We start from the raw sequence: 20,196 nt of genomic DNA on the forward strand, positions 1-20,196 counted from the left end.
TATTGATCTGTCTGAAGCAAAAGCAAGCTATCAGCCTTGTCACTTCTCCTGTGCAGCCCTCTCATTTATGTACTAGCAACACAGCCTTGCAGATCCAGATTTGGGCTCATTTCAAAACCAAATCTACCTCTCTCTTGGTTTCATTCCATCACTTTCACCCCTGCCTGGGTTGGGTTACTCTGCTACCAGATCAGAATCTTCATCAAAGGGAGGCAGGCAGGCAAACACACCACACACACACACACACACACACACACACACACACACACACACACACACACACCTGTGATCCCTATCCACCCCAAATATTCCCAAATGCCATGCCCTCCTCCCTCACCTCCCTGCCTCCTGCCATTATTTCCCAGGTCCCTCCCATCTATCCCTCATCCACCTCCCACCTGTCCTCTCTGCTGTGTGCTCAGAGCTACTTCAGCGGCTGGGGAAACACTCCCGTGGAGAGGCTGGGCGGCCTCTTCTGGGGTAGACATTGGCTGCGGCAGTTAGAATGGTGCTGGTGTTTGCTTCTCCATTCCAGCTTCCTGATAACGTGTGCTCTGGGAGGCAGCAGGTGATTTTGAGTAGTTTTGGCTTTTTCCTGGCTCCAAAGAGGCTGTTAGAAGCATTTAGGGAGTGAACCAGTAGGGAGAATTTCTCTCTCTCTCTCTCTCTCTCTCTCTCTCCATGCCTCTCAAATAGATGAAAGAGTAAATACACTTTAGAAGTGGCTCTTGGCCAATCAGCCCTGAGGGCCTCCTATCTGAATAGGATTTAGAATGGGGCAAGTAGGGCTCTGGCTTGGACCTTGTGGGTTAGCCATCACCTCAAATGAAGGAATTGCAGTGTTACGCCCTGTGCTGAAGGAGATGCCCTGACTTCCAGGGTGAGCTCTGCCACATTCTCCCTAATACGGTCCAGGCTCAATCAAGGGGCCACAGCACACTCCAAGTCAGGCCTCCCCCCATTGCCACACAATGCACGGCATAAAGAATTTTATAGTCTTGGTAAACTTGTCAAATCTGGATGCTCCAGGTGTTTTTAATGTGCTTGAACTCAGTTTGGAGCCAGGTCTCCAAACAGCTCCAAACCTCAAGTTCTCATCTGGACATTTTTGTGTTATGTCCTCATTTACATTTGTTTGCTCTGATAGTCCTTCATGCTGGAATTCTCATTTCTCTGGGTGCTCTTCCTTTATCGTAAGTACGCATCAAACACTATCTGTAAGCTGTATGTATCATCTCTCCCCTGGAGTGACAGTTTCACTCAGGTGCATGACCAGATACACAGGAAAGAGAAAGTTTTTGACTGAAGCTGGCAGGCAGGGATCAAGATAGCTGCAGGTCCTCTCCCTGTGAAATCTGTGAGGAAATCCTTTGCTTCCTCTTTGCTTCCAGCTGCAATCTTTGGTTTCCCTTGACTTACAGATGCAAGGCTGCAATCTGCCCCCTGCACCTGACATTTCCTCAGTGTATCTCTGGCCTCACATGGCTGCCTTCTTATAAAGACACTGGTCATGATGTGCTTAACTAATGACACCTGCAATGACCCTTTATAAAAATAATTTTAAGATTCTACAGGTTAGGATGTCAATATTTTGCTTTTTCTTTTTTATGGGGTTAAAGGTCATACTTCAAGCTATAGCAATCATTAAATGAGTTGAGATTTTTTTTATTAAGCTTATTGCAGATATATGTAGAGAAGAAAATAATTCATGTGCATTTCTTTTTTTTTAAAGATTTATTTTTATTATTTTTTTATTGGAAAGGCGGATATACAGAGAGGAGAGACAGAGAGGAAGATCTTCCATCCGATGATTCACTCCCCAAGTGAGCACAACGGCCGATCCTATGCCGATCCAAAGCCAGGAGCCTCTTCCGGGTCTCCCACGCGGGTGCAGGGTCCCAAAGCTTTGGGCCGTCCTCTGTTGCTTTCCCGGGCCACAGGCAGGGAGCTGGAAGGGAAGCGGGGCTGCCGGGATTAGAACCGGCGCCCATATGGGATCCCGGGAGTGCAAGGCGAGGACCTTAACCACTGCGCCACCGCTCCGGGCCCTCATGTGCATTTCTAAGAAAAAGCCAGAACTTCAAAGACAGCATCATCCTTTAATGTCTGCTTGGAAATCCCCTTGCCTCCCCTCAGGGGCGTAACTTTTCCTTTTGTCAGTAGTAAAGGAAGACGCTGATGAAGAACAGTGACCGGCACATCAGGGGACAGCAGGGTTGGCTGTACATACTGAACACTCAAGCCAGAGGATCTGAACTCAGTCTTCTGAGTCTGCAGGTGGGCTGCTCCTTCAGCACCTGTGCTGCGTGCTTTGTCCTCGGGTTCTCTCTCACAGTTGGGCAGTGCCCCATTCGACTCCAGCATCTTGTCTGTATTTTAGAGAGGACAGTAGAAAGGACAAAAGGCATGTCATAGTGTTGGTCCTCTTTCCTATAAGCCCTGCCCAGCTCTTTCTGCTTTTATCTCATTGGCCAGCACCCAGTCACAGAGCCAGCAGGGCTGGGAGACGCAGCTTTATATCTGAGCATGGGTTCTGCTCAAAAGAGAGAGAGAGAGAGAGAGAGAGAAAGGATACTGAAGGAACAACTTTCTGGTTTCCCATGTCTTGCTGCACACCTGTGGGTTTGCTGAGGTTCAAGGCACATTGGAGGTGTGCCCACACCCAAGTATTCATCAGAAAGGCTCTCCCCATGTTGTAGGGAATGCACTGAAGATAGAGGGTGTGAAAAGCACGATGCAGTACACGATGACATGACAACCGCCTGGACGGCAGAGAGCACTTGGAATTATGCAGCAGCTACATGAAAGGGCACGGAATTCAAGCCCCATTTTGAGGGTTGGGTAGGATCAACAGCAGCTGGCATGAAACCCTCTTCAGATCCCCTACACACGCTCAGAGGACAGAAGGGAAAAAAACTTGTGTGCAGTTTCTTTCTCTTTCTGCAATCAGGGTAAGCCTGAATGCACACCTCACCTTCAGACCCAAGTCATCTGCACAACTTCCTCAGAGTGGACTGTACCAGAAGGCGGGGAACAGATCAACATCTAGGTCTTGACCCTAGAGAGATTTTTTTTTAAAGATTTATTTTTTATTGGAAAGTCAGATTTACTGAAAGGAGAGACAAAGACAGAAAGATCTTTCATCAGCTGGTTCATCCCCTAGGTGGCTGCAATGGCCACAGCTGATCTGATCTGAAGCTAGGAGTCGGGAACTTCTTCTAGGTCTGCCAGTGTTCATGCAGGAGGCCAGTCACACATACAAAGAAGAGAGAGAGGAAGATCTTCTACCTGATGATTCACTCCCCAAGCAGCCACAACGGCTAGAGCTACACTGATTCAAAGCCAGGAATCAGGAGCCTCTTCCGGGTCTCCCATGCAGGTACAGGGTCCCAAGGCTTTGGGTGATCCTCGACTGCTTTTCCAGGCCACAAGCAGGGAGCTGGATAGGAAGCAGGCCCACCAGGATTAGAACCGACACCCATATGAGACCCTGGCATTTGCAAAGCGAGGGCTTTAGCCACTAGGTTACTGCAGGGGCCCCATTACATTTTTAAAAAGCATCTTTTAGAATAGATAGCCATTACAAAAACTTCATGAAGATAGCAGAGAACTGCCCTAGGCCCTCTTCACAGCACCCCTAGCATCAGCATCTTTTCTCAGCTGGGAATATTTCATAATTAAAGTCTGCTACTCAGTTTTTCTTAACTTTTACTTTAATGCACTCTTTGGTTCCAGAAATAGGCCAAGAAAATACTTCAACATTAGTCACCACGGCTTTCAAGGCTCCATCTGGCTCGGACAGTTTCTTCTTACTTCTGATGACTTGGTCCGTTTGAGAGAGCACTGCTCAGGAACTGCTCCTGTCTTTGTCCGACTAGACTGGAGTTTGGGAGTGGTCAGCAGCCTGCGGTCACATGACCAACATGACGCACTGCTTCTGATGTTGCTGGCTTGTCACCTTTCTCCACTGCAAGTTCCTCTCCCACCTCTTTTCCAGCAGTTACTTTTTCTCTACTTTTTCTTTTTGGTATCAATATGGGCTTGAGGGTACCTACTTACAATTTATACTTTGTTATAATCCAATGGTGCTGTCTTTTATTCTTGTTCAAGCTGTTACACTTTTGGTTTTAGGTGCTATTTCCATGGGTTCCTGTATGCCTTTGGCACATCCTTATCATTCTTGTTATTTATTTATTTATAGGATTTATTTCATTTGAAAGGCAGAGTTACAGAGCAAGAGAGAGACTGCAAGATCTTGTATCTGCTGGTTCCCTCCCCATTTGACTGCAATGGCTGGCTCCAGGAGCTTGGAACTCCATGGAGATCTCCCACCAGGATGGCAGGGGTCCTTCCTTGGAGCACTAACAGGGCAGTCAATTGGAAGCTGGGACTGTGACCAGCACTCCTATGGTGCGCTGGTGCCTCCAGAGCCACAAGGCATGTTTCTGATTGTTGATTTTAAAAACTGGACGGGGATGGGGGATGTCAGGGGGACCCAGGAGGCACTACTTTATCTTCTGGAACCAGAGGACGCTTTAAGCTCCTGCTACATATTTCTCCCCAAGAAACCCGGGTTCCTTTTATTTAAAACGTGGGAGCGCCAGGTGCATCGGCCCCAGCGCCGTTTCTTCCAGCGTCCCGGCTGGCAGAGCTCGGAGATGCTTCATCTGTCCCGCCCTGTGTCACACACACACGCCCGGACGTCTTTGTGGCATCCACCTGCAAGGGGGTTAAGCCAGGCAGGACTTGCGGTGATGTCTTCACCGGCTCGTCCTCCTGGTACCACGTGGCTGCCTCTAGCCTCCGCCCCCTGCTGCTCAGTAACCTGCCACTCAACAGTGACGGACGTGCCGGCGGATCCCCACCTCCCCCTCAAGCCCGTGTATTGAAATTGCTCACTTCCAATCTACACGCGTGGCACTCATTCTCATCGTGCCCGGTTTCTCACTACATCTGTAGTTTCTCTGCTTTTGATCTCTACTCTCTGACCCCATCCCTCCCTCGGCCCGTCGCCACGGCTGCCCGTCCGTCAAGCGCTGCTCCGACCTGGGTCTTCCTTTAGGGTCCGTTTCCCTCTCGCCCCTAGCCCCCGTCCGTTCCCTTCACACCCTCGGCAGCGGGGAGCCCGAGGTCAGACGGGCGATCGCGCGAGAGGCGTCAGATTTCCCGGCTGAGGACCCACCCAGGAGCCGCTTCTACGACCTCCCGGTTACCTCAGCGACCATGATGGAGCCCCCTCTACGGGCCACCTCAGCCCTGACCGGGTCACCCGCGCGCTACGCCCGCACTGCTTCAGCCTTCGCACCCGTCTGGGGTCCCCACGTCGGCCCGGCGGGTCCCAGCTCTCCCGCCGGCCTCCAGGCCCCGAGCCGCCCGGTTGAGGCGAGCGCCCGGCCGCCTCCCGCGCCCCGGCCGCCGCCGGCCCCGCCCCGGCCCCGCCCCGGCCTCCAGGCCCCGCCCCGGCCGCCGGCCCCGCCCCCTCGCCGAACCCACGCTCGGCCCCTGACGAGGCTCGCCGGAAATTCCCGAAGCCCCTCTTTTTCTTTTTTTTCCCTTCCTCTGCTTTCCCTGCTCTCCCTTTTCCTTTCACCCGGGTTCCCTCAGCCGTGATTTCCCCCCTCCCCCCTCCTTCCTTCCCCATTTGAAATCAAGATGGAGGCTCGCGGCTGCCGCCGGCGCCCGTGATCCCGGAGCTCCCGCCGGCCCCGGCCCCCGCCTCGCCGCTGCGTGTCCGGCGCGGCGCCCGCGCTGCCCGCGCTCCGGCCGGCGCCGCCGAGGCCGTGGCCATCTCCCTGCGGCTCCCGGGCGGAGTCCTCGTCTATGTGGGCGCGCTCCTCGGGCCGAGCCGCCGCCGCCGCCGCCCGCCGCCGCCCCGGGGCTGTGCGTCCGCGCGCCGGGCGCGGGCAGCTGGGCGCTCGGCGCCGCCAGGCCCGGCGCGGAGCGGGCGGCACGCGGCGCTAGGGGCGCGGGGCCCGAGGCGGGCGCGGCCGCAGCCATGAGCGGCAGCAGCGGCGGCGCCGCCGCCCCCGCCGCGTCCTCCGGCCCCGTGGCCGCGGCGGGCGCGGGGGGCTCGGGCTGCGGGGGCGGCGCCGGCGAGGGGGCGGAGGAGGCGGCCAAGGACCTGGCCGACATCGCGGCCTTCTTCCGATCCGGTGAGTGGCTGCCCCGGCGGCGCTGCCCGGCGCGGTGGGGGGCCCCGCGCGCTCCCGCCCGGCCGCTGCACCCTCGCGCCGGGATTCCGGAGAGGACTCGCCCGGAGTGCCCGCTGCCCGCGTCGGCCCGCTCGCGGGGCTCAGCCCGGCGCTGCTGCCTCGCCTTTCTCGCTCCCGCCCGGAGTCCCGGGTTAAACCCGCCGCCTTCCAGCGGCCGCGGCTCCGCGAGCTGGGGCGCCGGCTCTTTGTCTCCTTTACGGGAGGGCTGGGGAGACGGCGGCGTGGGCATCGTGGGCGGAGGCCCGTGGCCCGGGTTCCAGCACGCGGGGACACGGTCGTTCCGGATCCGGGAATCCGGTGCTCCTCTGTGCGCGTCTCGGTCCTTGAGCGCGTCCTCGCCGACCTCAGTCTACACCTCTGTGAAATGGGGCAGCCACGGCACCCCACCACCCAGGGAGGCGGGGTGGGGACAGTGGCCTAGCGGGAGCGTGATGGCCTGGACGCTGCGTGAACCATTGTCTCGGCGGGGCAGCTCGGCTTGCGGAGCCCTGCGTGGGCGGCCCTGGGGGCGGTCAGGGCGACAAGGGATGGCGGTGGCCGAGGCGAGCCCCGCGATCCGCCGTGGGTGTGCGGTGCGGGGGGCGTGACAGGGCGTCCCCGGGACCCCGGCGGCGGCGCCGCCTCCTGGCCGCCCGCCGATCCCGCGCCTTCACTGCCAGCCCGGTTCGTGCGGGCGAGCGGCGGCAGGCGGCGGGCTGCGGGCCACGCTGTCCGCCAGCGGCCCGGGGAGGATGCAGAGCCGGCGCTGGAGAGCCGAGGAGGGCACGCCAGGTGGGTGCTGGGCGGCGTGGCTGCTGGAGCCCTGGGTCCCGGCCGATCGGCTGGGCTGGGTGCCCCAGCGGGCACCCCTCGCTTTTCTTTGGGAAGCAGCGCCTGGTATTCCGGGTGGCGGGGGAGACAGTGCCAGGGGAGGGCGGTGTCGGAGACAGAAGTTGGCTCAGCGCTGGCTTCCCCATCCTTTTCGGATCTGCCGGGCGGGGTTCTTTTTGACATGCTCGACTCTGCAGTGTCATCTTGGGGTTAACAGACTCCCCGGTGCTCCCTCTCATGCGAGGTCTCCGCGGAAAGCAGGGGTTTAGAAAAACGTGAGTTCCTTGGAACGAAAGCCCTTTTTTGGCGCTTACGCGACCCGCTGGGTAAGGCAGCCCCATCTTGCCTCTTAATAGCAGAACTGGGATGTGTTCCCTTCATGCCCTGAAGCCAAAGTCTAGCCTGTCTCCTTTCTCTCTCTACCACCTGTCACGGAATAATAGATTCTGTGCAGAATTGAGCTCCTCTCTGTCAGAAAGGCTGCTGTGCCCGGAGATGGAATTCTCGGCGCTTGTGAGACTGATTTTCTTACAGCTCTATTATGCATGGGGAGGAAACTGCTTCCTTTCTCACCCAGTGCCCCAGAGGATGTGAGACTGAACTGGACATGCACAGAAAACTTGCCCCCTGTGCGTGTGGCTCCTGGGAGCAGTGGTGGAGTGGGGCTGGGGGGAGGTGTTAGCATTTGTCTTTGCTTTTCTTTGGGCCTGGCCAGCGCTGGTTGATGTTCAGTTGAAAGCAGGACCAGGTGATGATGCCCTCTGGCTTGCTCCCTAGGTGCTGTCTTGACAAACTTGCCCTTCAGTTTGCCTTGGACCCAGGGGTGGGGCAGGTTTCTGGTAGTTTCTGCTTGCATTGGTCCCTTGCAAGGAGTAGGGTGGAAGGGCTTTGCAAAGTGTTTCTCCTGGGGTGGGTTTGGGGCACAGAGGATTAACCTGCTGTTTGGAATGCCTGCAACCTGTATCTTACTTAGGCTCCGCACTTGCTGACCCGGCTGCTTGCTGATGGGCCTGGGAAGACAGTGCTGATGGCCCCAGGACTTGGGTTTCTGCTGCCAGCACCAGAGGTTCAGGTGGTGGTCCTGGACCAGCTACTGGAGGGCATTCGTGGAGTGAACCAGTGGATGGAAGATTTCCATCTCTGTCACTGTGCTTTTCAGATTCATCTTAAAAATAAATAAATTAATTAAAAGCTTTGCCTGCTCTGAATTGCTGCCCTAGATCTTGCCTCCAGTATATAGGCCAGTGGGGTAACAGAGGGTGGCAAGGGGCTTTCCTCTTGCGGGGGTGTGGGTGTGGAGGGAGTTGGGCAGTCAGGACAGATCCCGCAGCAGAACCCTGGGCGGGAACTTGATTGAGTGCAGTGGACAATCAGCAGCCAAATCTGCCTTGAAGTCTCTTTGCTCAGATGCGGAAAGGTGGAAAATAGTTCCCTTTGATCAGGGTGTGAACATTATTCCAGAGTGTTTTTGAGCTAATGTGACATAGACAAAAGGCTTTGTTGTTGGTTTTCTTTTTTTCCTCGGCGCTGACACAGGGTGTAATGAGCTGTTCTGTTTTCCTAATATTCCTTCTCATGGCTTTTTCAATAAACTATATCTTCATAGCTACAGATTGAAAACTGGTACCCATGGCTGGATGAAAGGTGGAGGAAAAAGTTGGCTTCTTAGAACTTTTTAGCGATGAGAGCAGTTCAGAAGTAGAGGAAGCTGCTGGGGATTTCTGCAGTACTGGGACTGTTGGAGGAGAAACCCTGCCTCCCTCCCAGGGTTGGGCTGGGACTGGGCACCTGCTCTGGAGGGTCAGGGTGGCCCTGGGAATGCGCCTGTCTCTGTATTTGGTGTTCCGTGGTTGCCTTTCTCTCCTCTGCGAGTCCGCCTTGCTCAAGGTCTCACCCTGTGTGCTGTTGACTTGTTCCCCAGCGCCACTCCCCAACCTGGCACAGAAAGTCCCTGTGGGTTTGGACGACCCCGATCATTCATTTACAGAGCCGGAGCATGGCAGGCAGGCGGGCTGGTTTGTGTTCCAGTGGCTGGAGTTGAGATACATATGATTGTGTGTCAAAGGGCAGCTTAGAGGTTTTTCTCTAAGTGTTAGTGAATTGTGGACTTCACTTTTCTCCTTTGCACAGAGCACAGCCTGGAAAAGGAGAGGGTAGATTCCTAAATTTCAAAGTCAAGGGAAGAAAAAAAAAAAGAGGACCTCAGAAATGAGCTGGTCCAGTTTTGTCGGGTTTACAGATGAGGATCCCGATTTCTAGGGCGATTCCAGGACTCGGCCCCCAGAGAAGAGCCAGGTAGAGGTGGGGTCAGGGTCAGAAAGATTGCCCTAGACTCCCATGCCTTTCTAGACACCTCGCGTGGCCAGGACGTAGCTTCCATTAGTTCTCAACCCCTCTGGGACCAATCACTTTTATTGCCAATCTATTTTGGGGCCCTGTTCCTGTGGCAATAAATTGTTCTTTCAGAGCTCCCTATTTAACCTTGCAAACGTGTGTTGGGGGGGAGGGGTGCTTACATAAATGCATTATTTTTAACCTGCCTGGCATGCTTTAGGTTGGCGTTAAACAAATGTGGAGGATAAAGATTTGTGGTTGATCCAGAGCCACAGCTTGCTGTGCTGGGTTTCTTTGGTCATCAACTGTCGTCCTGGACCCCTGCAGTCCCTCTCTGTCCATCAATGCTGAAGAGCCTCTTAGAGCACAGCACCTTTGTGTGTTGACGCTGGGGTTTCTTGTTGTTTGTGCTTCCCATACCACTCCCTCCTGGGCACCTGAGAGCGCCATGCTCTCTGCCAAGGTGGGGGCCTAGCGGCTTTGGGTGTTGTGGCCATCAATAATAATGACTGTGTAATGAGGTAGGTCTTGGTTAACCTTGAGGATTTTGAACAGGGTGACTGGAGAAGATGAATGTTGGCTTCTCCTTTTTAGATGTACAGTTAGGCTCAGTTTTAGAGGAAAGCTAGAGCTCTAAAAATAATCCTGTCAGTGACTTTCAAGAAATCAAAGAATAAGAAAGTAATGATCATAAACTATTAATTGAAGTGGGATATTGTATTTCTCTTTTGTAGTGTAAAAAATCTGAGAATCAAGTGAAGACCTGAATAAGTCTGTTAGTGGTGGGGTTCAGAGTGGAACATATGGTTTAGGTATGTTCTGGAAATCTGTGTATATAATTAGGATTGCCTTTTTAGAGATTTTAGATGTAATAACTGGTTTACAACTGAAAATGAAAGATGTTTTTTGAACTTTATTATCAAAATAGGTTATTGATCATGATTTATTTACTTGGCTCCTCTGAGAAAGTTTCTCTCACATCCTAGGCATAATCCCAGAGAAAAGTCCATCTACTATTGAGCAGGCATAGAGAGCCCGTGTGAGATCGCGTGTATTGGCCAGGATGAGCTGTGCTTTACTCTATTAGCTGTACCAATCCCCCCTCCCAGTTTTATAATGAATTGGGTTTTATTTCCTTAAATGCATTGTCTTGCCCATTTTTAATAGTGACACTGACAGGAGGTGTGGCTACTGCATGATGAGATCCGCAGTTGTGCTCTGGTGGAAGGCAGTGGTCTCTGCTGACCATTCTTCCCTCATTCCTTTCTGAGTCTCTGGCCCTGCAGGCTTGGTTACTTCTGCACAGAGAGGCTGTACTCCGTGTCTTCTCACCCCGTGTCAGCTGATGACGGCCGGGACTGGAGCAAGGAGGAAGCAGGTGTGCAGGGAGCAGCTGCGGGGCTTGTTGGTCCTGTGTCTGCTTCTGCTGCTGAGCTCTGCCGCAGGGCAGTGGAGACAGGAGTGAGCAGCCCTGGGAGATGTCTCTGTGAGCCTTGCGTTTCTGACAGCAGTGTCATTCTTCTGTCTGGGAATTCCCACTGCTGAACCTCTGAACTGGGAAAGGAGTGTACTATCCACATGAGTGGGACCGTGTACTGAGAGGCCTTCCTGCCCCCTGCCCTGAGCCCCCTCGGTGACCAGGGCTCCTCATTTGCTCCAGGGGCCAGCCTCAGGCATTTAAAAAGGAGTGGGATTTCTGGCTGGACACCCACTGTGGTTGTGGATGTAAGCCTTACAGGAAGACCTGCTTGTTAGTGGGAACTCTTGATCTCACAGTAAGAGCCTCCGTACTGGTTTTCACTTTTCATTCACCAATGGAAACAGTTTCCTTTCTGAATAGTTGTATTGTTACCTTAGTTTCCTCTTTTCTTTTCTTCATCAGTGTAAGGAAAGCCATTCAAGCTCAACTTATTAACTACTTGCTTTCCCCAGGGAAGAATTATCTGTCAAAAGGATACAAGTGTGCCCAGAGGTGAGGGGAGAGGAGCTGCAGGAGGCAGACCGTTCCTTAGGGTTCTTCCTTTAGTTACTTGGCAGTGAGTGTTTGCTTGGCAGATTTGCTGTGGAAATGTAAAACCTGACTTTGGTGGTAGATGTGCTTGAGCTTTAGGTTTTTGTTTCGGGGAGCCACATGCCCATGAAGGTGATGGGCTAGAGCAGAGCTAGGGTTTGGGAAGCATCGCCCGGTTTGAACACAGTTTAGCCAATACATTGATGCAGAACACTGCATGCAACTTAGCACCGAGACTGGCTTCCGGATCTGGGGCACGTCAGTTTAGCAGTGTTCACGGGAGTGTATCAGGCTCCCTAGTGAGCAGCCCTCTTAATGGGTAGGGAAGAACTGCGCATGCTTTCCCGTTAGAAGGGTTTCTGGCATGGTATCCTCCTTTAGTTCAGCAGAGAAGTGTCAGTGATGGTGCTGCTGCTGGGAGGGAAGCCCCTTCCTGTCCGTCTGCTTGTCCGCCTGGCCTTGGTGCTAAAATAATAAAGCCATGAGCAGGAAAATTGTAGTAAATCTGTAGGTACCTACTGCATGGGTACATTTCTGTGTGATGTATGGCATTTACGAAAAGTGGAACTGTAAGTGATGGACCGGCTCATGGCTGGTTGCCTGGAGTTAGAATGGGGAGGGGCAGTGGGAAGAGGAGGTGGGGGACCATCTTGCTATTTTGTGTCCTGGTTGTGGTGCTGGTTCCAGGTGTTAAAAGTTCATAAAACTGCACATACACAACAAAACAACAAAGAAACCAAACCGAAACTCGAGTTTAATTGCATACTATTTTAAAATATAATATTTAAAAAGCTAATAACTAGAAGAAAATCATTCTAATGAATCAGTCACACATTTATCCATTAACACAATAGGTTCCCTCAAATTACCAAGAAAAGTAGATCAACAGAAAATTCACAGAAGGGTAAGCGGTCAGTAAAATATTCAGCCACACTACTAACCAAGGAAATGGAGAAAAAAAAAAAAAAGAAAGAAGCAGCAAAATTGAGCTATTTTGGAAAAGTTTTCAATGGATTTGGTGGTAGTAATAGTTGTTAACCTACACTCTGAGGACTGAGCCTCCGGTGACTGGTGGGGCTCCTCCAGGGAAGTGCTGAGACAAAGGAGAAGTGAAAGCTTGCCTGAGATTTTGTGGAAAGTGTTTTCTTGGCAGTTCATCTGGCATGTAAGCCCAGACCACTGAGTGAAAACGCTCATTTGACACAGACAGTCCCCGTCTTTGCTGCTGCAGAATTTCCTACTTCAGTGGTTTTTGCTGCAGTCCAGGTGGAGAAAGCTAAGCTGTGCCAGCTCTGGGTCTGCAGCACGTTCACCGTCCTGGTGTCCAAAGAGGACTTCTCCAGGTTACGCCCTGGTTGTGGGGAGGGCGGGGCCCTGCCTCGGCTGCAGGGGCCCACATAGAGGCGGGGGCCACGGCGTGGGTGTCAGCCCTCAGCTGCCAATGTTGAGGGTTCAGGAGGTCATGTTCCCGCCGCCTTTAAGACTCATAACCTCACAATGAAGCTGCTCTTCAGCTTGAGAGAAGCATAATTCACAGTTAAATATAGCATCTTCAGTATTGTTAGATAGAGGTTTGGGGATGTGTGTGTGTGTGTGTGTAGGTATGATTGAGTGTAAATCTTGGGAACAATTGTAAAGTACCCCACTTCAGAATTCTGTGAAGTAGGTAGTTTTAGTGCAAGAAGAAATGGCTATATCAGAGGCTAATGTATGAAATTTATTTTCAAAGAACATATTCCTTAGCTTAAATGACAATTTTAAAATAGCATGTGTAAATGACACTAATGCCTTAGAGGTGTTTTAATTGTAATTTGAAAATCTTGCATGTGAGTTGTCTAAGATGTTGGTGGGAAGTGTGCATGTATGTGTGGGTGTGAAAACTGATTGCTCTTCTCACATCTGCTTGTCCTTATTAATCAGGCGTGCTGGAGTCTGCACGAACACCTACAGCATTGTTCTCAAGGTTGTTTCTGGATAACTGAAACGATAAGGGCCTAGAACACAACTGCTCTGTTTATTTAGAGCCTCTCACACAGAACTGGGAAACAACACTTTGATTAGATGTTGTTGATTAGCACTCTTCACTTAGCTAGTTTCTCTCACCCAACAAAATCTCTAAAGCTTGAGTCACCTTTATTTTGACATCCAAATAACTGGAATAATTTCCTTATTAGTCTCATGTGAAACAAATAGATTTTTCTTATTTGTAGGTAGAAATTTAAGTTTATGACTCTAAGAAATGCTTTTCAGCGCTCACCTCTGTTTTCTGTCCCTACAGTAGTGGTGACTGGTGTACTGGGGAAGGTGCTGCTTGTTCAGAAATACAGCTTGTGTGGAATGTATCCCAGACTTTTTAGGGTCTTTATGCCCTCGTCTCATCTTGTTGCACCTGTCCTAATATATCTTAGGCCGGGGAGCCTGGAGAACCATATTAAATGTGTTGCCGGTTAGGTCAGCGTATCCTGATGGATTCCCCACGAAGGCTTCGTTGCAGTCATTCAGATCTCGCATTTAGCCAGTTGTTGTAATTCATTCCCAATATTTAGCCCTAAATTGGTAGGATTTGCTGTCAGGCATTTCTTTTAGATCCCTTGGCATTTTTCGGTCCAGTTTCAACTCTGTTGGTTGCTGAACTCACAGTGGAGTTGGGCCTGTTTGGGAGATGGGTCCTTTTCCCGGAGATGGAGAGCTGGAAACGGAGGCCAGGTGGAACTGGGATGGGGTATCTAGAGCTTCCTCTTAAATAAGGCAGTAACTTGCTTGTGGAGTCAGCGGAAGGATAGAGAATCTTTATTCCTGTGTTTCCAAAAGTCATGAATATTAATCCTACCCTCTAACAAAGTCTGGAAAAATATTTCAGCTGTTGCTTAGACACTACCTCTACTGCCAGGCACTGTGCAGTGTGTGTTTTCTATGTTTGTAATTGCGGATACTGGTAGCAGGTAGTACTCTGGCGCATGGGGATATCTGTCCGTTCGCATCGAGGGTCAATGGCCTGGCCTCGTGTGCTGTGTAAGGGCTGGGCTGTAAGGGTGTTGGGTCTCCAAGCTCCTCACACCTTTTCCTCCCAGTGGAGGAGAGAATGGAAATGACCCTCCCTCTGTACAGTATCCCACAAGATTCTACATTGTCATTTTAAAGTCTGAATTGAATGTATATGTCCTTGTGTGTTGAGGATCAAAGCTATAATTTACAAGTCTCTCACCAAATAAAAGTTGAGTGAAAAATTCCAGGATGCAGCAAATATTTTTCTCCTTTTGGTTTGGGCCCTGTAATTTAGTCGCTGTGCCTTTCCTCTTCTCACCTAATTAAAACTGATGTTGCTTTTTACATAAAGAACCCTAGTAGCCACCAGCCTTTCAACTAAGGCGTGTTAGCTGTGTGTTTTACTGGCTGGCACCTGCCTCAGAGCCTGGGGAAACATCCCGGTTGAAATGGGAGTGCTTTGTTCTTTTGGCCGCCTTGACCTGGACTTCAGTGCTGGATAGGAAATCTCGGTGGCCGTTATTGTGAGGGCCCTGCGAGGGATGTGGAAGGGTGGGCGAGGCTAGCCAGCAGGGACACTGGGCCAGCCCTCTACTGCAGCTGGCTTTGTAACTATCCCGTCTTCCTCACTTAGGAAAGAATAAAGGTGGGGAGTGGGAGGCAGGCAGCGGAGCTTAGCAGTGTTTTTTTCTGGAGGAACCCTTTATGTGGCTGTTTTGCAGACACTCTGTTCATCAGTGTGCAAGGGTGCTGGAGTGTTTTACTTGGTGAAGAGTCAGGTTAGTTCATACTGTGGCCTTTCTGTGAGGTAACTGAGGTTCCAGTTCTAGGCTCCTCTGTTTGTGGGAACTGACAGTCTGAGTCTGATTTTGTGGAATGCTTGCTTGAGTTTATGCCACATAAAACATAGAAGTATAAGTTCTCCTGCATGATTTCCACTTTGGCAACAGGTTCCGTTGTTCTGTGTGTCTGTGTGTGACTCCACTTTTGCCTTGGAGTCTTAATTATTTCAGTTAGAGCATCATTGAAATGGTGGTCTGGGGACACGGATGTTGTATCACCAGAAGGTATAGAAGGCACTCTGAAAATTGGTGTGTTCCCATTCTGTCTGGCTTGTCCTAGGAGTTTCTAAAAGGTTCATTTTGGTTTAAGTGTTTTTCTTGGAAACTGTTTAACATTTAAGGAAATAGAATTGGCCATGGTGTTTGTGAGGTTGTGGGTTGCTTTGATCTGGATTTTTAAAAACAGATAAAGACAGTAAAAATTTCAGCCAGGGTGAATTGTGATTTACTCTTTGGCTTTGGTTCATGCCTTCATTGTTGACAGATAGACTTTTTTTCTTTGCTTATTTTTTGGAAGGAGTAACTATTTTGAGAAGCCAGAAGTTATTAATTGAAGCAGACACAGACTGAGATTCTCTACCTGTTACTGCTTCACCATGTTGCTTTATCTTCCGGTCATTCTGTCTTTCTGAATCCAGATGTCATTTACATGCGATGTCATTTCTGAACCGTTTGTGAGTTACAGATGTGATAGCAGCCTTTGCTTCTACATGATTCAGGATGCGTTTCCTAAGAGCAAGGATGTGCTCTCTTCCATAACAGTCAAGATTAGGAAAATATTTTTGATATAATATCATTATATAAGTCCATTGGCTTTAATAAAATTTCTCCAAATGTCTCAGAAATGTCCTTTCAACAATTAAAAAAAAAAACAACAAACCAAACTGTAGTCCAGGATCCCAGTCAGGGCTATTTTCCTTTAATTGGAATGTATCTGCAGCCTGTCTTGCTTGTTAACCTTGGTCTTTCTGAAGGGCACAGGACAGTTCTTTGGAAGAGTATTGCTCAGTTGGAGTTCCATGATTCCTAACAGATTTTGGCTGAGGGATGCCCTGCCTGAGCATCCCGTCTGGGCCTGTGTGATGTGGGTAGCTGTTGCAGTCACCCCCAGAATCCCTGGTTCAGGTGCTGGCTCTCGGTCCTCACTGTCTACCTCTGTAGTTAGTGTTGTGTGGGGACAGTGGGAGGAGTCACAAAGGCCCCGCCCTCTCTGTCTGGTCACTTGCTGTTTGTAAGCATCATCTGACGATCTGTACCTGAATCACATGACTTGCCCAATTTCTTTCTTTATCTTTGTTTAGTTGGCTTTCTAATGAAAAAGGAACTTTTCCTTCTCTATTTGTATGTGTAAGTCCTCATGGCTTCCTGTTTTATGCAATCCCTTGCTATCATTATTTAGTTTGATGCTGAGATGATCTCAGATTTGACCAGTGGGGGGGGGGGCGTCCCTTCATGCTGGTGCCTTTATATTTTGTAACCTGCCTCCTTCCTTCCCACCTTTTATTATCCATTTCCCCTTTTCTCCCTCTGATTTGATTCAACTCTGGGATCAACCATTTCTCTGGTTCATTTTAGAAGAGAACAGTATTTCAAAACACAATCTGTGAGTTAGGTGTCCTCATTAGTACAAACATATCATTGCTTCTAGACTTTCACAGTGGAGTGAGCTGGGATGTTCAAATGTACTTGTGCATGCATACATGTAGCCAAGACTTATGCATGTATACACAGATTGAGATCTCATTCTGCACCTATCTAGTTTAAAAAAAGCCATGTGTTTACACTTATGCCTTTAGTTTCACATTGTCATTCTCTGACAGTGAAAAATCTGGCTTCTTTTATCTTCAACATCTTTACTTGTTGACTCAGTCCTGGAGTATTGAGAAATTACTTTCCGGACACTAACCTCCATCTTCAAGTTTAAACTGTTCAAATCAGCAGTTAGTGGTCAGCTTCTGTTCAGCTCAGGGTCTTGTCAGTCATCCAAACAAAACAGATGAAGTCATGCTCTGCGCTCCCCAGGGGCGTGTTTAAGAAAAGAACTGCCAGACTCCTTCAACAGCTTACTCTCTGGTGGTGGTGAAATACAAAATTGAAAAACAGGGAGTTGCCGGAAGAGAAGGGCAGTTAAATTTCTAACAGACACTGTTTATAAGCATGGCACCTGTTGGGGGAGAAACAGCTTGCCATCTTTTTCTCAACATACTGATTACCAAAGAGAAGAAATACAAAGGAAGGTGTTAAGCTGATAAGAACAAGGCAAGATCTGAATAAGCATGGGTTTGTGAAGCGTGACAGTGGGCCAGGCCATGTCCTCCCATGAGTCCGATGCATCCCATTGGAAGAAGAAGAAGAAGCCGAGTTCAAAGATTGGGAGTAAGTCATGAGTCATGACTTAAAAGTGTTGCTTGCTTCCCTTCATCAGTTAAGTATTTCTTCCTAGAAACCACCTGCAGCAAATTCAATGGAGCAGTGTTTCTGCTTCATTGTGGGATTTCTGGGAAGTGTGTGTGTGTGTGTGTGTGTGTGTATGAGAGAGAGAGAGAGAGAGAGAGAGAGAGACAGAGAGAGTGTGTGTGCGCATGCTTACACTTCAGTTCCAGAAATTGTATGCAGTGGGTAAGATCTCATGTTACTGGCAGCATACTTGCCATGCTGTGTTTCCTGCTCTAAGTGATGATACCTGATTTGGAGAGACAGGCTCCGTTTCATGTGTTGTGTTCTGTGCTTTAATCTTGTCAGATCATGTTCTGGAAAGTTTGGCCTCTGTACTTCTCATGGTAGGAAGGAGCTCTTCCTACAAAAACCTTTTTAGCAAGAAGGAATTGTAATTTGCTTGTTAAAGTTCTAATGGGGAAAGGCTTTTGACATTTGGAAAATTTGGAGAGTTTTGACTGCAGGCAGTGGGGATGATTGCCAGTGAATGGGTCAGCTGCACCCAAGAAAGCTTTTGGGGTCATGGAAGTGTTCTGAATTAAGATACTGAGGATTAATGTGCGGCTTTGTGCAGACACTAAAACTGTTGACTTCTACCTTCTTGAAAGGAGGTAAATTAATAACAATGAAGTTACATATCAATACAAAAGAAGAAAATACTCATCGCTAGGTGTGCAGTACATTCTAGATGATCGAGCAGCTGCAGTTGTTCAGTGTCCGCTGTGTGCTAACTGCTCAGTTTCCATGCACCCTCCAAGGTTGCTCCAAATAAATGGAGTTTTGTTTGTTTGTTTTTTTTTTTTTAAAGATTTATTTTTATTATTTTTTCATTGGAAAGGCGGATATACAGAGAGGAGAGACAGAGAGGAAGATCTTCCGTCCGATGATTCACTCCCCAAGTGAGCGCAACGGCCGATACTATGCCGATCCGAAGCCAGGAGCCAGGAGCCTCTTCCGGGTCTCCCACGCGGGTGCAGGTTCCCAAAGCTTTGGGCCGTCCTCTGTTGCTTTCCCAGGCCACAGGCAGGGAGCTGGAAGGGAAGCGGGGCTGCTGGGATTAGAACCGGCGCCCATATGGGATCCCGGGCGTGCTAGGTGAGGACCTTTAACCACTTGCGCCACCGCGCCGGGCCCTGTTTGTTTGTTTTTTAAGAGATTTATTTGAAAGTCAGTTATAGAGACAGCCAAAGAGCTCTTTAATATGCTGGTTTGCTGCCTGGGTAGCTGCGTTGGCCATGACTGGGCCAGACCAAAGCAGACGTCTGGAGCTTCTTCTGGGTCTCCCACATGGACAGTAGGGGCCCAAGCACTTGAGTCATCTTTGGCTGCTTTCCCAGGCATATTAGCGTAGAGCTGGACCAGAAGTGGAGCATCCAGGACTCATATGGGGGCCAATGTGGGGTGGTGGTGTTGCTGGAGGCCTGCTATGCCACAATGTCATCTCCTCAGGGGCTTTTCACTTGCTATAGACTCGTGGCTGGAAGGGACACATGCTGGGGTCACCAGACTCTGTGGTGTTTAATGGGGGCACTCAGAGCCATGCGGGAGTTTCTTCTACCCAGGAAGTGTTTTGTACTGAGGCATTTGATTTCACTTTGGGAATTTTTACACTAGTGTTTTTAGTGTTAGAGAGGAAAAGTAGTGAAATCATTCTTGAAGAAGGGGTTGTAGATAAAACCTAATCAGGCTTCAGTGTGCTTTGATGGCATATTTAGAAATTTTGTAAGAAACCTTGGACTAACTTAAATTTTAATAAGCACACTTTTTATTTATTTGACAACCAGATCTTCCTTTTGCTGGTTTATTCCCCAGATGCTTTAGAAAGCCAAGGCTTGGCCACACTTAAGTCGGGAGACAGGGGGTTCAATCCAGGCCTCTCACTTGGGTAACAAGGGTCCAGCTACTTAAGTCATGGCTGCCTTTCGGGCTGTGCATTGGCAAGCAGCTGGAGTCAGGAGCCAGAGCAGATCTTGAGTCTGGGCATTCTGATACGGGACAGGGGCTCAACCACTGTGCCTAACAGAAGCCCCTGAATTAACGTTTTAGGAAGTGTTGGTCAAAGGAAAAGTCTTCTATGAGAACTGATGGGAAATTTTGGGATAGTAAGGGTATAGCTAAGAAAGTTAAAACTGATGATAACTTAGTTTCTTAATGAGCATTCTGGTACATTGAAGGGAACAAGGGAATTTTGTACTGAAAATGATCTTAACCATGAAAGACTGCATTTAGCCGCTATTTTCCTGCTAGGGCACATTTTATATTTTTGATTAATGGAGGTGCACGTGTTCACTGGAGTATAGGACTGAAACATGCAACACATTGTTAGACTCAAAAACAGGAACTATTAATTTGCGCCACATATATTGATTAGCAAGAATTTTTACTCTGCCTGTTTTAGAATTGACACTTCATAGAGTATCTTTGCTTCACTTGAAAGCAGGCATTTCAAGAGAAAGACAAATTTGTTTGGCTTTGAAATTACTGTAGAGCATGCCCCCGGGAGAAATGAAGTGCTGAGGCTTTTTGTGTTTTGCAGCATTCTGAAACCTTCTTCCCTGATGATGTG

General features: G+C 49.7%; 1 protein-coding gene across 1 annotated transcript in view; it reads left to right on the plus strand.

The window, feature by feature from the left end:
• Positions 1–5,995: 5,995 nt before the first annotated feature.
• TRIO (trio Rho guanine nucleotide exchange factor) overlaps positions 5,996–20,196 on the plus strand; it is a 275,586-nt gene continuing 261,385 nt past the window's right edge. Inside the window, exon 1 of the mRNA XM_040977419.1 lies at positions 5,996–6,152. Coding sequence (XP_040833353.1) covers positions 5,996–6,152 — 157 coding nt within the window. The remainder of the gene's footprint in view (positions 6,153–20,196) is intronic.

The sequence above is a fragment of the Ochotona curzoniae genome, unplaced genomic scaffold (assembly GCF_017591425.1).
Source record: "Ochotona curzoniae isolate NIBS_2020 unplaced genomic scaffold, NIBS_Ocur_1.0 contig_2754, whole genome shotgun sequence".
Taxonomy (NCBI): Eukaryota; Metazoa; Chordata; class Mammalia; order Lagomorpha; family Ochotonidae; genus Ochotona; species Ochotona curzoniae.